This window comes from Perissodus microlepis, chromosome 3, assembly GCF_051167445.1.
Source record: "Perissodus microlepis isolate ML-2025 ecotype Zambia chromosome 3, ASM5116744v1, whole genome shotgun sequence".
Classification (NCBI taxonomy): Eukaryota; Metazoa; Chordata; class Actinopteri; order Cichliformes; family Cichlidae; genus Perissodus; species Perissodus microlepis.
The window spans coordinates 8853529-8872534 of NC_140463.1; the positions used below are offsets into that span (position 1 = coordinate 8853529).

Here is a 19006-nt window from a genome sequence, read left to right on the forward strand (position 1 = left end):
TGAAATACGGCCGTGGAGTAGAAACCCTGAAGACCAACCGCTATTGTCGTAGCCTGACATATTTTCGTACCTTATCTGTGGAATCAGCGCGTACAAGTCGTCATTCAAACAAAGGTAAGTCAGCTCGAGTACTGCGTGTGAAATGCGTTTGATTTCCCTGCAAACATTCACATTAGTGCAGCATAAATTCATTCATGAGGGGAAATTACAGTGAGAACATGTGGAGGCTGTTAGGTGGATAACATAGTGAGTTCAGTGCATTGATGTGACATTGTCCTGAAGGATTTAGTTATTCTTTATGGTTAAAGAAATTGCAATGATTTATTCATATTTATTATAAATAATCCTAATTATACATCTTGCTTCCATATTTGTATCTTGTGTCACTAAAAATACATTTTATTTTAGTTTTATACATTGATTAATGACCTGCAGAATCTCCTTATCATATTAAGTGATTCATAATTGTCACTTTATGCTTTCTCCATCTCTAAAGTGATGACATCCTTGCATTACATACTTTAGGTTCATTTTCTGCAGGCAGGTTTCTGACAGAGAACAGGCAGATTTAGAATATAACATGCAGCGTTCTATAGATGGACACATAAAGAAATGAAAAATTACACGTATGTGCTAACTTTCTAAACACTTTGTTACATTTATGATAAAGTAGATAAAACACATTTATGTCGGCCTTGGCTCATAGTTCTTGTCTTTAAATGAACTTTGTGTGTGTTTCAGGTCCTGCACTCTCAAAGGCTGAATGAACCAGCATTGCAGCCATGGGTCACTGTGAGCATCACAGGGAAGGTTGAAGCCGCCCGCTGCACCTGTAAGGCCGGAGTCGCGGAGACCTGCAGCCATGTCGCTGCTCTTCTGTTTAATGTAGAAGCAACAGTGTTGATCTGTGGCACAAGGACTGTTACAGATGAACCTGCATACTGGGTTTTGCTGGGTAATATGACTAAGATACAGTCAGTGGTTGTCAATAAGATAGACTTCTCCTCTTCAGCTGCCCAAAAAAAGGCTCTTGATCAAAACATAAACAGACCATCCGTATTGACAGGTAAAAGGAGCCGTCCTCAAAAATGAAAAATCCCACCTGCTACTGTGGAGGAGTTGTCACTGCTATAATGCCATAATGTTTTATCTAGGGGTCTAATTTGCATTTACTGAATATGTACTGACTGAGTCCCACTGTTCAAAATTTGAATAAAGAAACAAACTAATTTTTGCCTCTTTTTTTTTTTTATTACCACCTTATAGAACATCACATCAGTTACGGTGTAGAATCCATGTCATTTATAGTTTACAAATGACAAAATGTTTACATAAAATCATGACAGTGTTTACATGATATCACCCACTACTAACATTATTTACTGTATCTTTTGAAAAAAAAAAATACCGCTATTTATACAGCAAAAGACTTAAGAATATTTAACAGGAGCAGGTTTCATTGTTCCCTGGTTTTACTACCACGCTGTTCAATAAACGCAGCAAACCTTCACCATCTTATCCTGAAGGGTCACCTCTTCACCCTCACATGGAAGAAGTAATCTGATTGGCATGGTGGTATGTTTGAAGCAGGTCCCTTGTGTAGCGCTGGAACCCAGTCACGATGCGTTTCATCCATTTCATAGACTGGTTTGCTGCAATAATGCCAAATAATTAGCAACTCTATAAATAGAAGGTAGTTCTGCAAAATCACTCGGTAGGATGTTTGTTCTAATTTGCTATGAGCTCAGAGCGCATCGAAAATAAAACTAATAGGCTATAAAGAGTGATATGAACATATTTAGAACTTACCGGAATGAAAATGTCTGGAGCACTAACAGATATTTGGAGATGGAAGAGAACTGGATATCAGCTTGTCTCACAGCTGCTATCCAGGTTAGACGCCTTCGTTTGGTAACATCGATACACGAGCTGCCTCATGTTGCTTCCAGGTTGGGAAAGAATGAAAAGACAAACCCTTTTCAAGCGTATTCTCTTGCCGGTCGTGTGATCGAACATTGCAGCCGACCACACAGCAAGAACGAACCATGGCTGTCGTGTGTGCCTTCGCTCCTTTTTCGCTTGCGCTTTGTTTAGACCCCCAAAATGGTGGATCGGGCCAAAATCCTTTCCACGCCCACCCCCGTGACATCACGCTCCAAAGCCCTATTATAATGAGAGGGCTGCTTTCTCTCACTGATTATGTTCACTTTTATCACATGTTAGCACATGTTTTTGTTCTGTGGAAGCTAACATCTTGTAGTTTCTGACACTTTGCATGTTTAGCAAGAGGCTAAAATTCACCCTGTGGGTCACTGGTGACTTGGTTGTAAGGCTGTGCGATATGACCAAAATCTGATAACCCGATATAAGACATTTATTGTCCTGACAACGATATATCCCAAAAATGTTACATTTTCTGTAAATTCAGGGAATCTCGGATCAACTCGACTTGCATGAAGTGTTTTCAGCTGGGTGTACCTGGAGTCAAGGGTTTTGACCGAAGCATGAAGCTATACATTTGTAGACATTGAAATGGTTGCTTTTTTCTTTGTCAGTGTTTATTACACGGCATGCTGCTGGGAAAAGGTTCTAAGGTTTATTTTTTAGCACCTGACGGGTCTTTTTTTGCTTTTCATCCGTAAACACTCTGCATACTATTTCATGTGATTCATTTTATTTTGAAAAATCTCAATAGGATCTTCAGCTTTATTGTGAAAGGTTTATGTGGAAAACAAACAGGCGTACGGCGGAGGTACGCGAGTGTTGTTGCTAACAACAATACATAAAAGCAGTCACTTGTCTGTCTGTAGTGTGGTTATTTTAAATATAAGAGAAAGAGAGAACTTTAAGAAATTAATTCTACAGTGACCATCAAAACGATGAAAAAAATACAAACAAACAGTTTATTTTGCGATGCCACGAAGCAAGGGATAGAGTAATATGAAACGATAGATGTTTTTATATTGTCATCTGTTGGGATTTAAATATATAATCATAATGCTTATTTGCTGATTAGATTGTTTTATGAGAGGCCCAGACTTGACTAGGTCACAGGCTGACAGGAAACTGCATGTTTTTGCAGAATATGAGGAGCTGCAGGCAGAAAGTGAAACTAAGTAGAGTGTTTGATCGAAACGTAAAGTGTGTGTGACGTCTAGAGGAAGAATATAAATAACCAGGCTTCCTGTTTTCTGTCTGAGACTTTGGCTGGCGTGTCTGTGTGCCTGCTCAGTCTCCATATTCCGGAATATGTAAAATTAAAGATCATTTTTTAAGTTAGACCACTTTTTCTTGGCCGTTGAAGAATACAAAGAACTGGATTTAATACATCCGATATATATTGTTATATCGAACAGCCCTACCTGGCGGATGTTCAGAGGTACATGAAAACCAACATGACTAAAAACTCAAATGTCAAAGGAAGCTACATAATTGTACTTTGACCTTTAACCTCTCTGCTCTGTGTTGTTTCCTCTTTCAGACCCCAAAATTCTCACAGCTGAGTCTGGACAGGACGTCACTCTCCCATGTCGAGCTCCAAACAGCAACATCAGAGTTGTACAGTGGAACAAAGCTTATCTGAAGTCAGGAATTGTCCTTTCATACCGGAATGGTCAATTTGTTCCAATTTTCCAGCATCCATCTTTTAAGAACCGGGTGGATCTGCAGGACAGGCAGATGAAGGATGGAGACATGTCTTTGATTCTAGAGAATGTGACGATTAATGACATTGGAGCATACGTGTGTGGTGTCAGTGTGGCTGAAAAAGACTCATGGGAGCCCATCAACATTGTTTACCTGAGTGTTACAGGTGAGTGAGTAGAGCTGAGTGTGTGTGTGTGAGTCTGTGAAAGTGAATCCTGCCGGTGCCATAGCTGGTGAAAACGTACTTAGTGCAGACACAAAACGTCGATCAGCTTCAAAGTGTGTCAGAAAAATGTCCACATGGTGACTGATGGATGAGAGAGGTCCCATTTTTGTTGTTGTGCACAAATCATTGAACAACACAAACACTTAGAGCTGCTTTCAGTGCTGCCTGTTTTGTTACTGCACAAAACAGGCTCAATGACATTAACGTATTCTGAATACTTTGGATTACTTAATATATTAACATGCTTTTTACAACTACATGAATGTATTATTGCTGTGTGATATATTACTGTTTGTTACAGGCCTTCTATAGGGTCTGTTTTTAAACAGAAAAGCAGAGATTGGAGACATGAGTTGCGCTCGGTCTGCAGGCTCTTCCTTCGTCTGATTTATTAACTGAATTGCACTGTGTTCTTTTCTGTTCATTTAGACACACACATTTCTCTTTTAACACCAAAAACACATTCAATCAGGTCCATATGTTCAACCCTTGTGGTCACCTTGTTTTTCTCACAAGTATACATTTACAAAATAATTGTCTTTTATCCTTATTTACGATAAATCTGTAATTACATTCTGCTGCTGTTCAGCATCAATAACATTTCTGTGCAGTACTGTTAACACTGCAATTAACCCGCGTATATTACCATTGTAACCTATTTGCATTTTAACAGATTCAAATATCTAATGCATTTACAAACAATAAATAAACATTTTGTATACAAACAGTACACACCAGACTATTTACATTTGACACATAATAAGTAGGAAATGGGTTAGGTTGGAATAATTTTAATCAGCTGTAATTTCCAATAACGTCAGGATAATAGAGATGTGCCTAGGAGCTACATTTGTCACAAAATGAAACAGGTAATAAGACCAGCTACCTCTTTAGACTACAAGTGGAATCGTGGCAACTCGTACTTTTCCACTCCCCTTTTTTTCCCTTCCTCACTCACAGACACATAATGAGTATGGCAGTCCATTCTCCCTGCAGCACGGACTACTGCCCATGAGGCTACATTCTTTAGGGCGATGCCTGTAACACTCTGCCTATTGCTTTCATATTAAAAAATTTGTTTGAATAATAATTTTTCTAAATTATTTCTTCATGTCATTATGCGGTCCGTAAATAGAGATGACATGGGCCACGAGATTGAGACACAGGCATTAGAGCCTCTTATTGCATGTTTTGTTTGGATTTCCACTGGTGTGGAATTATCAAAAATAGAGAGGGCATAGCCTAACATATGAAACAGGAAAAGACCGCCAAGTAATCCATTTATTTCAACTGAGTATCTGCATTGTAAATACCACCTTTTAAAATGGTAACTGTAACGGAATACAGTTACTCATATTTAGTATTTAAAATGCGTAACGCCGGTACATGTATTCCGTTACTAGCCTAATATATGAAACCGGAAATGGCCGCCGTGTGGTCTATTTTTTTCAACAAAGTAACTGTATTCTGATTACCACCTATTTAAACGGTAACTGTAACAGAATACAGTTACTTATATTTTGTATTTTAAATACGTAACGCCGGTACATGTATTCCGTTACTCCCCAACACTGCTTGTGCATGAATTGCTAATCACACAAATCACAGTAGAGTCATAAAGAAATCATCCTGGAAAACACTGTTTTATATTAAAGCTGACCTCCCCTTTTTGACACATGGTTTCCCCCATGTGTCAATTCACCAGAACTAGAAGAATAAAAAGGAAAAAGGTTCGTGACATTATTTCTCAACCAACATCAGAAATTTTCCTCTGAAGTAGCTTCGCGCCACGCATGTAAACCTGTGTTAGAAAATAAAATCAGTATGAATTTCATGTTAAGTATGTCTAACTCCTGGCTCCGCCTGGAGCTTGCATCCACACCTTGACTGCCTCAAAACAAACTCTGTGAGTTCATATGAGCTTCACATATGCAAACACCTGGAGGTCAGAAGAGTAATGAGGCATCCAACACTACAGTCACCAGTTTGTGTTGTGCAATTTATTTCCCCAGAAAATTAAACCACTACTCATCCCATATGTTTATGCCAACACATTATACATTGTGACTGTTCTTTAAATACGTCACTCACTTGTTTAATGATATGAGCTCAGTGAGTCTAGATAAATAGTGATATAATAGTACATGGTACAATAAAACTTCCTGTAATTACTGCACATTCTGCTTTATTAAACCTATGTCTGTCTGCTGGATGCCAAATCCCCCAGAAAGTCTCTTAGAGTAAAAACAACATTAGAGTCCTGGATGTCAGGCCTGGATAAACAGATTCCAGAGGTGCTGCTGTAAATCATGTAGTTAACAATTTGCTGCTGCTGTCAAAGGAGTGACACTGGTTTCAACACAGTATATTTTCACATTACATTTTCCTCCCTGTAACATTTGACATTTTCCAACAATACAGTGTCATACCATAACTAACCACGCAGCCAGTAAGAACACTGTTTCCTTCACAAAAAATCAGTAGCACAGATAAGTGGCAACTAAAGTCTGCAGGGCCCACAAGCTGATGTGAACCTAGGATGTTGCCTTAATTTTCCTACTCCTGTAAAAAAACCCAAAAGAAAATAAAACATACATACATGCACCCCTTTCCCACTGTCTGGGTGGAGCAGGTGCAATCTTGCGTATCAGTATCAAGTCAGTCAAACTTTTGTCTCCATTGTAGAGTTGGATGTCTCGAGACCGGTCACTTTTACGTGGTCTTGGTCTTCTCTTGGTCTCAACGGACTTTGGTCTTGGTCTTGGATCACTCGGTCTTGTCTTGGTTTCACTGTCTGGGTCTCGCTGTCTCAGATCGACATAGTGGTCGAGAGATTTGGAGTCAACAATATCCATGACAAACAACGTAACGTTCGATAATGTGTCATGCGCAGAGAGACGCGACAGTCAAGTTGAGTGTGCGTCCTCTCAGTACACGAGTGAGACAGTAGACAGCAGTGAGGAGGGCTGTGCGAGTGCATTGCAAAAACACATAAATATGCCTGAAACCCGTAAATGAAGCAGCATCTGGCTGCAGTTCAAAGACTTTTTTGTCTCGGTCCGTCTTGGTCTTGGTTTAGGCGGTCTTGACTACAAGTCTACCCAATTGTTAACCCAATCAGTCCCCTCATGTTTATTGCTGGCTGCAGAACTTCTCGTGCCACATACTGAAGTTTCCACTGCCAGCAATATGATGTCACAGCTATGGGTAATTTAGAGTTTCCAATTAACCTATCCCCACTAAGTGCATGTCTTTGGACTGTGGGAGGAAGCCGGAGTATCTGGAGAGAACCCACGCAAACATGGGGAAAACATGCAAACTCCACACAGAAAGACCCCGGTCTGATGGTGGAATTGAACTCAGGACTTTCTTGGTGGTTAGCATTGGTGTTGTGAGGCAACAATGCTAACCACCATGCCACTGTGCAAAGTTAAATTAATTAATTTAATTAAATTAATTAATCTAACCCTCTTTGTACTAACTTATTATTCACAGTAAATTCCATAAAAGCCTCAATTCAGTTTGTTTGTGTAACTGAATTAAATAGTGCAAATTTTACAGAAATGAATTCAGAAATGAATTCAATAATGTTAATGATGAGTTAATGATCACACTGAGCTCTCTGAGAGTTGGGAAAGTCATCTTTTAGCTATATTTTTGAAAGCAGTCTGTCAGTTCTCACTATTTTATTTATTATTATTATTATCTTATTATTTGAAGTGCTTCATATATAAAGGTTGTAAATTGTGTACAGTGTAGTTTGGTTGGTGTGACAGAGCTGTTATCATCGAATCTGAACAGGTTCAGACGTTTCAGCCTCATAATAAATAAACACATTTTCAGAGACTCGAGGATTTGACCTTCCAAAAGTCTCAAACATGTTTTAATGAGCTCTCACAGATCTGCAGTCAAACAGGTCAAATTATATAGAACAGCTGGATGAAACAAACATGACCTCTGACCTCGAAGGAGCTGTCAGACCTGTTAAGTTGTAATTTTATTTTCATTTTTTTCTTTTATGGCAAAAACAAGATGGAGGCTTCAGTTTTGGTCAGATCATGTGTTTCCTGTTTTTAAATTAAACGCACAGAAAATCCCCCAGTATAAACATTTTCTCACTTAATACATATTGTGAATGAATTTATTAACCTAGTCCTCTGAACTTGATGAGGAAAATAATTCTATTCTATGATTCACTCATCACCTACCTGACAGCTGACACCTGTTTCTCACCTGCAGATCAGTCGGGAAGATATCCGGTATGGATGATAGTTTTTCTGGGAATTCTTCTTCTTCTTCTTCTTCTTCTGCTTCTTCTTCTTCTTTTTTGGATCTACACAAAAATACAAAAACAGAGAATCAAACGTCGCAAACGGGTATGAGGTTCTGCAAAGTTTTCAAAGCCGAATTCTGAGTCTCCGCCTGCTGTTCCAAGAAGTCATTGCTACCGAAGAAAGAAAGATGATCAAGGACAGAAAAAACTGATGATGCTGATCTTCATCTTCAGTCTCCACAGCTGAACTGTGAATCTGGTGATCTGATAATAATCTCTTCTGAACATCCATCAGACGGCTGAATATATTAAACATCTCTGATGATCATCATGTTCAGAGTCAGACCAACAGTGTGTGTCTGTGCTGTCTGTCAGTGACTCTGAACTACAGTTTATTCATCTTCAGGCTGTTCATGAGATTTACTGACACAAAGTCAAACTGTGTTACAAACATACATGAATTTCTGAGCTCTGATCTCAGAGTCAGTCTGTGTTTTTGTGTTGGAGCTAAATCTTCGTTTTAGCTGACACTACTTTTGTTTAGTTTTTTAATCCATCTTCAATTGTGGGTTGTTTTGTTATTATTGTTGTTGTTGTTGTTTGGTTGGGGTTTTTTTGCCTGTCACGTTTGGTACTTGCAATCAGGCCAAGAAAGATGCCCAACGGATTTATTTTTCCAAGTGTTTGCTGTGTTGGTCCACTTGATTGATCTTAATTTTATTTATTAATTAATTAATTTATTTTAAGTTGTTACAAACTGGACAGACATGACTGGGGGATAGGAAAGAAAAAAGAAAGAAAGTAAGAAAGGGATAAAGGGAGATTTTTATTTATTTTTATTTTTAACAACACTTTTATTAACAACAAAAAAACATCAGGACATCACAAGTTTTGTCACAAAAGAAAAAAGAAAACGGGTTGAAATATAATTGACCATCTACAACAGAACACACCATATTCTTAAAACACCACTGAGAAGATTCAGATTCTTACTCTGGATGGCATTACCTTGGCCTCCAGTAACGCTGTGAGGAATTTTGGAGTCATTTTTGACCAGGATATGTCCTGGTTTTTCTGTTTTTGCATTGATTTGTTTTTCACTGAAGCAGCTGATAAAGCACAATGGAATACAATGTTGCCTCTTTCTTGTAAGATTCTATAATAGAATGAAACAATAATGCCAGTTATAAATAAAGACAACAAATTGAAGGAATTACGAAACACTCATTTTATTTCTATTAGATCTGAAAATGTTGTGTAATACTACAACCTGAAACGACAAATAGATTGTGTTGGCCTATACAGGAGATAAAGGAAAAAAATCTAACAGCTGTGAAGTGGAATAGTCCAAATCACCAAAGTAAATTGGACCTGGGCTTGTTGCAGGGATCTGACTCCACACTGTATGCTCGTATGGGTCTGACCCTTTCACTTTAACTTCAAGGAACTTAAAGAAGTCTAGACGCTTTTCTTTCTAAGGTCCAAATACTACGATGACCTGGATGACTGAGAACCTTCACAGACATCCCACACTCAGTGTACCAAACACACTGTGTACAGGACTTTGTTTGGTGTTTGTATAGATGAAAATTATGCAAACTGCTGACCTGTTGAATCAGCTGATCCAGCCTTTTTTCTGAGCTGCAGTCAGACTGAACAGGGTGTGTTCTGTGCAGCACCTGCATGTAAAACAGAAGCAAAGCTGTTCCTGTGAAATGAAAGTGAAAGCCCCTCTGAGCGTCTCCCTGTAGAAAATGAAGGCTGAGCTCAGTCAGATCACTCAGCCTGCAGACAAATGGAGGAGTGTTTGAGACGTGCAGATAAACAGTCACAGCTTTGTGTCGGTCTCTGAGGTCTCAGGGCCGTCCTGTTGTCATGTTATCAAGTGCATGACGGCTCTCTGCACACACTTTGACTCCTTATTCACATTTTCTATAAGTCCTCATCTCTGTGGACCTGAGGGATTACCCACAGTTCATAGATCTGTGATTTTCAAAGCATTAAGAACAAGGATGGAATTCTTTGTAATTCACATGTGTGACTCGTTTAAGTTTTCTTCTCCTAACAATGAAAAGGAGAGACCTTAAGAGTGCACACAGGTAACGACTCCACTGAGAATAAAGGTGTGTCTTAAACATGTTGAAGCATGTCTAGTGCAATGATTGTAGTCTGCTCGGGAGCAGCAGGAGAGTCGTGTTTGCTGTTTTCCTCATTTGGAAAATATAATAAGACTCTCAAACTGATCAATGCAGGTGGGGGCACAGGTCTCTGGCTGGCCAATCATCTGTGAGCCCTGGAACGCTGGAATTTCCAAACAGGGGCCGTAACAGATAAATTATCACAAAGGTTGGTTATTGTTATGGGAAAAATTCTAGTTTATCCTCACATTTAGATTTATGTGCTTGGCATATCACTGTATGAATTAGTATAACATTTGTTACCTTAGATGAAGTATGTGTATGTGTCAGCTAGGGATGGGTATCCAGTATCCTTCTGACATAAACAGTAGTAACCAGACCGAAAAGCAGCGCACATTTCGGTGCTTTGTTTTCCTGAGATGTCATACACTTTGGATTCTAGCCAATCATTTTACCTTTCCGAGGATAGTAGGCGGGTCCAGGTACGTACGTTCTTTTAGAGCAGAGCTACAGATTAAAAATGCCCAAGTCAAAGCGGTCAAAAGTCTGGCTGTACTTCACAGCAAAAGATGCAAACTCAGCAGCCTGCAACAAGTGCTTTAAGCTGATACTGTCAAAGGAGGCAACACCTCGCATCTGATGAAACACCTGGTTACGTATAGCATTTTGTTAAAAGCCGAGAAATGCGCCGTATTTGATAGCTTGCAGCGAGACCTCACACCGGGCACATCTACTGCGGGTGGGTTGCCTGTTATCTTACCCAGAGTTAGCAACATCCCCCAAGAACCCGAAGAGGAGAGTCCTGGCCCCTAGCCCTGCCAGTGTAGCAGAAATTATGACGGATGATGATGGCAGCAGCAGCCGTTCTTCTCTGCGTGAGTAGCTTAATGTTGTTCGTGTGTAATTTACGTTGAGTAGGCTAACCACGTTATTACATTAATGCATGTAAGGTGAACTAGCAAACATCATCATAGCTACATGCGGCTGTCTTCTTGTTTGATGACAGATACTCCCTTCACCCTGACCAAAAAGGCTAAAATGACCAAAGAAAAAGTGGAAAACAGCTAAACATGAGAGGTTTTTAGACAGAATTTGTGTTTTTTCCATTGTTTAAGCACCGGTTTGAGCACCGGCACCGTTTCAAAAGTACCGGTTTGGCACCGGTATCGGATAAAACCTAAACGATACCCATCCCTAGTGTCAACCTGACCTTGTGAAAACTGCTTAACTTTGCTTAACAATGTTTCTCTGTGTTATCTGCTAACTGTTAGATGGACAAGACTCCCAAGAGGACCAGCTTTGGGAAAAGATAGTGGGAGTTGCTCTCTGCCATCTAACAACCCGTGAGACAGAAATCTATGGTAACTGGGAAGATACGGAGAGCTGTGTGTGAGGGTTTAAAAAAGGAACTGAGATGCCCCAAGGGGACAGCACTCATAACTTAGACCTGTGATGCTTTGTTGTGAATTTTTGCTCTCCTGCATGCAGTAATAAATAGCTTGACCACAGCTCTTTTGTGTTGCAGATTTTATTCATGACATTATGTAAAGAGAAAAGAGCAATGGCCCTGTGGAACTCCTTTGTATACTGGGAGAAAAGAGGAAGAAGACCCAGTAGCATGGACACACTGTGTTCTTGCTGACAAGTAATTTGATAACCAACTTATAGCATTTAGAAATAGACCAATACTGTTTAGTCTATTTACTGAAATGACATGGTCAACTGTATCAAACGCCTTTGAGAAGTCAAGAAAAAGAGCAGCACATATTTTTTGCAGTCCAATGAATCTAAAATAACATTAAACACATTAATAGCAGCAGGTATTGTGCTGTGATTTTTTCTGAATCCCGACTGATGTTGGGAAAGAACTGAAATTTTGTCCAAAAAGTATTTCAGTTGTTCACTTATAAGCTTTTCTAGAACTTTAAAGTTCTAAAAGTTTCAGTCACAAACACAAACATCCTGCACTGAAGCTTCTCTGTGTGGTTTAAAGACACTGAATGATTCTCTGGCTGTTTTTAGGTTGAGGTGGTTTAGTATTTATTCTTTGTTTTCATCAGTGAAGAGAGGTGTGTGTCATTTAGCCACAACCAAACAGGAACAAGTTAAATTTTGTATTTGTAGTTTATTAATCCTGCAGAGAAACTGCTCACTGCTGTGGGAACAAAAGCCAACAAACATCAAGTCAATGAACTGACTTCCAGTAAGTAGTTCTGGGTCATCAGAGTCTAATTCAGTGATAAAAAGACAAAACATCTGTAACATGTGGATATCCTCTGATCCGAGGTGCTGGGGGGACCAGTTAGAGACCAGCAGCTGGACGTCAGTGGTTGGACTGGTGGACTACTTCAGTGAAGAGTAGACGACGTCTGGCTCTGGTTTAAAGTCTGAACACAAACATACACAGTTCAAACAACAGAAAACATGATTACAAACTTTGTAGTTCAATCAAGACCTCCAATCTCCACCTCTCTGCATCACACACAGTCCCAGTTCAGACTTTACTGGGAACCAGCTCAGATACAAATTACAGAGCTTCCACGCTGCTCACACTTTAACTGCTTCTTCAAACCTGGAGCCCACAGATCTGTGCTGATCTTTAACTTTGTACATGTAGTTTCTTCTAATGTGGGTTTAGTGTTTCTTTCTCTCAGCTTCAGTTATTACTTTGAGTTTGTCATTAGTTCCCTCTGTGTTCCCTGTCTGTCCTCCCTCCACCTCGTCTGTTCCCTGTTTTACTTCAGTTATGTCTCGCTGTTCCTGGTTTCACTGACTGAGTTTGAATTTTGACTTCGAGCTAATAAAGCTCATGTTTCCCTCCCTCTGACCTCTGTCATCCTCTTTCATAAATTATAACACATCCTTCATCATATGAGACACAAATGGTTTCTACATCATCATCTGAGGTTTCTTCAAAACATTTCTTCTCTTGTTTTTTCATTTGTTAACAGCTTGTAAATCATTGATGATAGAAATCAGAGGCTCTGAATGAAGTGATCTATGTTTCTACATAGACTTGTTAAACTGAGTGCAGAAGTGTGTTCATACTAAAGTATAGCTACATGTAGTGCACTGTGTACCTGGATGGTCTGCTGATAACTGGGACCAAATATTCAAATGTTCTGATATTTGTCTTGTTTGACATCTTGCTCACTCACAGCAGTTAATATTTTTTAGTTCAAATCTTATGACTTTATCACTTTATTTATGACTTTATTTCTCTTATTTCTCTTTTTATTTTTAATTTTAAAAAGATGTTAGTTTTAAACACATTTAAAAAATCAGGTTGTCAAAAATATTTGTGTTTTCCTTTCAGTTTTGTTCCATTTTGAAATCACATCAGGAGTGTTTCAGAGTTTTTCCTGCACTTAGCCTTTTATTTTGAAATTTTGGATTTTCTATAAATGATCTAAGTGTCTCCCCGTTCTCCTGCTCTGCCCTATACAGCTTGATGTGTCTTATCCTCCACAGGTCTGAGCTTGAGTAATGGTGTGGTTAGGTTAGCTTAGCACCATGGCTGTAAACAGGGTGAGCAGCTAGCTTATCTCTGTCCACAGTCAAAGATAAAGAGCAGCTGTACCTGGGCCTCCTTGTTCTGATGGTTGTTTGTCCATAACTGACGTCTTCAGTTCTCACTGCTGAGTAGACCACAGCTGAATCAGTCTCTGTGCAATAAACACATTAAAATTACTGTAACAGTGCTGTGATATTATTACACTTTATTATTTAGTTTTATGTGGCTTTTTGAAGCTATTAAGTGTTGCCTTTTTATAAACCGCAGTATCTTTTCACAGTTTTTCCATCCTAACACCTCTGCTGTGAAACACTGAGTGACCACAAAGAACTGGAGTTTCTGAGAAATGCACACTGACACTCTTCACCACAGAGCTCAAAGCAAACATGTTCTCACAGCATGAACACTATTATTAGACAAACACACTACAGTGAGAAGCTCATCAGCTTCACACTAACATGAGTCTGTGCTCTGTGGCTGTGTATCTAGCATGGTGGTTAAAGGACAGTGGGGAATGAGACCTCTCGGTCTCGATCTTTGCATTCTGACTGGTGAAACTCTACTTGTTCCCTCCGCCCTCAACCCCAGATATCCCCATTACCCCCTACCCTCCTTCAGCTACACGTGTGAGTTTTGCAACACATTCTTGAAGAAGTGTTACAAATGTCAAAGCACACAAAGTGAATTTGTAACTTCAGAGGGCGTTTGAGCACTTTACTTGTTTGAGAGGTTGTAATCACAGATTTGTAGTTATAAGTAATAACAAATCTACACATTTGTGTGTAATATTTCTGCAACTGCAAAACTGAAATACCAGGATGGAAAAAACTTTACAAATTAATTTTTTCTACACATTCTCACGTTTTATTGTGCAAACTCTCATATTTTGCAACATATTTACCTTCATATGTGTCTTTGCACATTTCACTGTTGCATGTGTGTTGATATGAGCCCTTTTATTTTGGTCACATTCCTTTTGTGTTCACAATGACTTTAAAATTTATTGGCCACAGCCTTTGCAGTGATTACACTTATTTGACTCATTTGTTAACTAATCTGACAAAAAAAGACACATTTTAGAGTAGTCTTCTTTTAGTGCAAGCTGACAAACTTCACCAAAGTGCACAAATAATCTCACAGCCTGAACATTATTATTAGCCAGTGTAAAACACACTGTGCTGTGTCACACAGTGTCACCTGCTTCAGACTGAATAACAAGAAGTAGCTGCTGTGTATTTTTCACAACTTCAAAGAAGAAAAAATGGTCATTGCATTAAAGAACATTTGCTCTGTTCTAAAACAGAGTATTAACAGTAATTAGTCAGCCATGTTTAAAAGTGCATTCCTTTATTAAAAAAAATCTAAAATTGAAGATGCAAAAAAGTTTAAATAAAACTGTGGGAATATATATGTTGAGCAATTCTGACTCTGTTTGCAAATATACTGAGAGAATATTAGGGATGTTTAGAAGATTGATTGCAACTTTTTTTTTAAAAAAGATAACACACATTTAGCTCGCCTCTGCACTGCTATAAACTCAGGATCAGGTTGTGCAGGCTTTGTGCAGGCTTTGTGCAGGCTTTGTGCAGGCGATGATGTCTGAAACATCAAATCCTTCTCTGTCCCTGTCATCTGTGTTTGGTTCCTGACATGGGGCTCAAGTCAAGAAAACTTGCCACTCTCTAGATCATCAATCATTTAAGACTAGATCTTAAATGATTGGATTGCACATACTAACCCACTCCCTACATGCACACAGCACGCTGCCAGTCCCCCTCTACCCAACTGCATCATCAGTAAGCCCCTTCCCCACATGTACGGCACATTGTTAACGTCATTTCTAAATGCTATCGTCAACGATGTGGCAGACGTCAACAAATAGGGAAAAAAAAAAAATTCCTTTTCCTTTGCAATTATTTTACATTTACATTTTTGCAGATAAGCTAAAGAACAGCTAACCAGATGTTTCTGTTAATCCTCAACCTACCGTTACCGTCATAGACTACATCTTTTTGTAAACAACAAGCCTACAAACAGTGTTGGGGAGTAATGGAATACATGTATCAGCGTTACGTATTTGAAATACAAAATATGAGTAACTGTTACAGTCCTTACAGTTACCGTTACCGTTTAAATAGGTGGTAATCAGAATCAGTTACTTTGTTGAAATAAATAGAATACACAGTGGTCATTTCTAGTTTCATATGTTAGTTAGGCTATCCCCTCTATACCTTCTCCAATTTGGTGACCTGCCCCACAGTCAGGTGCAGGTTTAGCTCAGTTGGATGGGCATCTATCATATATTGCATGGCTGAGAGCGGCTGGTTTGAGTACGACTTGTGGCCCCCCTTTTTTATTTTACTCAATTTTCATCTGGGATTAATACAGTTTCTCTGATTCTGATTGCTGGAAACCCAAACAAAACACGCAATAAGAGGCTCTAATGTAGGCGTCCTGGTAATGTTGGTGGCGTCATTTACACAATGGACCCAGAGCCAGCACAACAGAGCCAGCAGTGCATGGGGAGGAATGCATTTCTTGGTAATTCCAACACCACTTCATAAGAAGAATGGGATAGGCGAAACTTCAGTATCATCGATGTACCATATTGCTGTTTTTTCGGTATTGCTGAAGCAGCTCATAGCGGTGAGAAGTGACTGTCAGGGAAAAGCAGTTTACATTAATAGATGATTAAACATTTTGCTGGCAATAATTGAAATGATTAAAGAAAATCAAACTATTTATGCACCATAATTATTAATTTTATGGGGGGGGTATATTGGCTGGATCTCATTATTGGTGGGGTCATAAAACCCCTAATGTGCCTGGGTATACTGTTAAGCAGTTATCAAAGCTAAGCCTTCTGCTGGTAAATAGCAGAGAACATCAAGCTACTAGAATGTCTACAACACATACGGTTCTACTGCTCTTTGCTTTTCAAGGCATAAACATGAAAGACTGCAGCAGATAATTACACAAAACTAGTTGAAAAGAGGTTTTTAGTATTACTTTTTTATCAGCAGAATGATCCAAGACACAGACCTCAGGAACCTTTTGTCTCAGCCTTGCTTGGTGACCCTGAGCTCTACTTTCTAAACTCTTCCATCATCACTGGGAAAAGTGTTTGTAAGGAGTGCTTTACACCAGTTCCTTTGGGCTGCATTGCTCTACTTTAGCAGCCCAGTGTTGCCTTTCTCAATGTTAGGATATAACTTTAGCAACTTTTGACAAGCTTGAAGTGTGTGTAAATGCTTGGATTTCTAGCGACTTCAAAAGTGGTCTGCTAGGTGCTGCCCTTGCCACCATTGCTATTTATAGAGATCCTTCCCTGTGAACTACCCAGGTGTACATGCCTTTTGAATGAGGAGTAAAACTGGACCAAGTATTTGAGATGAGTCTCTCTTTTCACCAAGGCAGACCGGTATACCATCCGCATCACTGCAGCTGCAGCACCTATCCATCTGTCGATCCCACTCCCTGTTCCCCTCGGCCGTGAACTAGACCCCGAGATACATAAATCCCTCCACTCGGGGCAGGAACTCATCCCTGACCTGGAGTGGGCACTTCATCATTTTCCAGCTGAGGACCATGGCCTCAGATTTGGAGGTGCTGATATTTATTCCCACCAACTTCACACTCTGCTGCGAACCATTCCAGTGCGAGCTGGAGGCCATCACCTGATGAAGCCAACAGAACCACATCATCTGCAAAGAGCAGAGATAGCTATGCCACTTGCCTATGCCTAGAAATTCTGTCCATAAAAATTTTGAACAGAAGCAGTAAAAATAAGTAGCCCTGGAGTCCATCAGTGGGTTAGACACTGCATACTCCCAAAGCACACCCACAGGACCCCCAAGATCGGACATGGTCAAATACCTTCTCCACAAAATAAATGTAGACTGGTTGGGCAAACTCCCATGCTCCTCAAATATCCTCGAGAGTGTAAAGAGCTGGTCCAGTCTTCCACGCCTGGGACAAAACTGCATTTTTCATCCTGTTTCCGAGGTTTGACTAACAGACGGACTCTCATCTCAGGATGTAGGCATAGACTTTCCTGGTGGAGACTGAGGAGTGTGATCCCCCTCTAGTTTGAGCACACCCTCTGATCCCCCTTCTTGAAGATGAATAGCACCACCCTTGTCTGCCAATCGAGAGGTACCCCTCCTTAATTTTTCCTTGTTTTTTGTCAGGAGAAAGTGAAGAAATAAGGGAACACATAAAATGAGCATCTTGCTGCATTTCATTGGTATTAGAGACTGCACAGCTAAATGCAGAATTTATAAAATTAGGAACTGGCTAAAGTGATACCTGTTTTGATTTCCTGCAATTGTGAAGAACAAAAGGTTATAATTAGAATTTATAGTTAGGATTTATAAATCTTAACTCGTTTGATCTGCTCCTACAAACAAGCACAAGCAGAAATTCTGGACTTTTAACTGTTTTTACAAGTTTTACAGCAGCAAACACCCATTATGGTCATTCGTGCTACACAAAGCAAATAAGCAATAAACTAGTAATAAATTAGTCTCTTTAATCCCAATGCTCCCGGTTGCTGGGTTGAAATGGAAAACATCTGGGTTAAAGAGATGTACCGCCAGATCTGTTATTCAAATATAGAGACATGTGGTATCCACAGAAATGTCAAAATCTCAACTAAGCTTACAAAACCATTTCAACATCCACCAAACAGCTGAAACAGCAAATGATTAAAGAGCAGGTAAACAGATTCTGCAAAAAGATGTAAACACAAAGTGTGGATCGTTCACCCGAGGACACGTACACCGACATGCCATTGGGTGCTGTCTGGCAGACATCTCACAAATCCTGAAACTGCGGTGTCTCATCACTCACCATCCAAAATTCATTGAACCAGCAGCAAAAGAAGACCATGCCTCTGCTTCACATTTGAAAAACATTGTAATTAATTCTCTCTTACTTTGGCTGTTTTGCTTTCACCACGATTAAATAGCCCTTCCTGCAGAGCTCTGTCAGTCTGCATCGAGACCAGTTTTTAATCAACAGTCTATTTTCTGCATTATTTGCTTGCTTATTGGGCACCAGTTTTGGACAGTGTTGTTGGCCGCTGTTCAATACTGCACAAATCTCAACTTTCACAAAATATGCCAACCTTGTGTAAATTACTTTCTTATCGGTGTGGAGGGGTTTTGTCATGGCTACTGGACGGACTCACGCGCAGACAGTTCTTTCTT

General features: G+C 39.6%; 1 protein-coding gene across 1 annotated transcript in view; it reads left to right on the forward strand.

Annotated features, from left to right (window-relative positions):
• Positions 1–19006, forward strand: part of LOC146389750 (neural cell adhesion molecule 2-like) — a 631716-nt gene that overhangs the window by 454129 nt on the left and 158581 nt on the right. The window contains exon 5 of the mRNA XM_084919639.1: positions 3482–3802. Coding sequence (XP_084775765.1) covers positions 3482–3802 — 321 coding nt within the window. The remainder of the gene's footprint in view (positions 1–3481; positions 3803–19006) is intronic.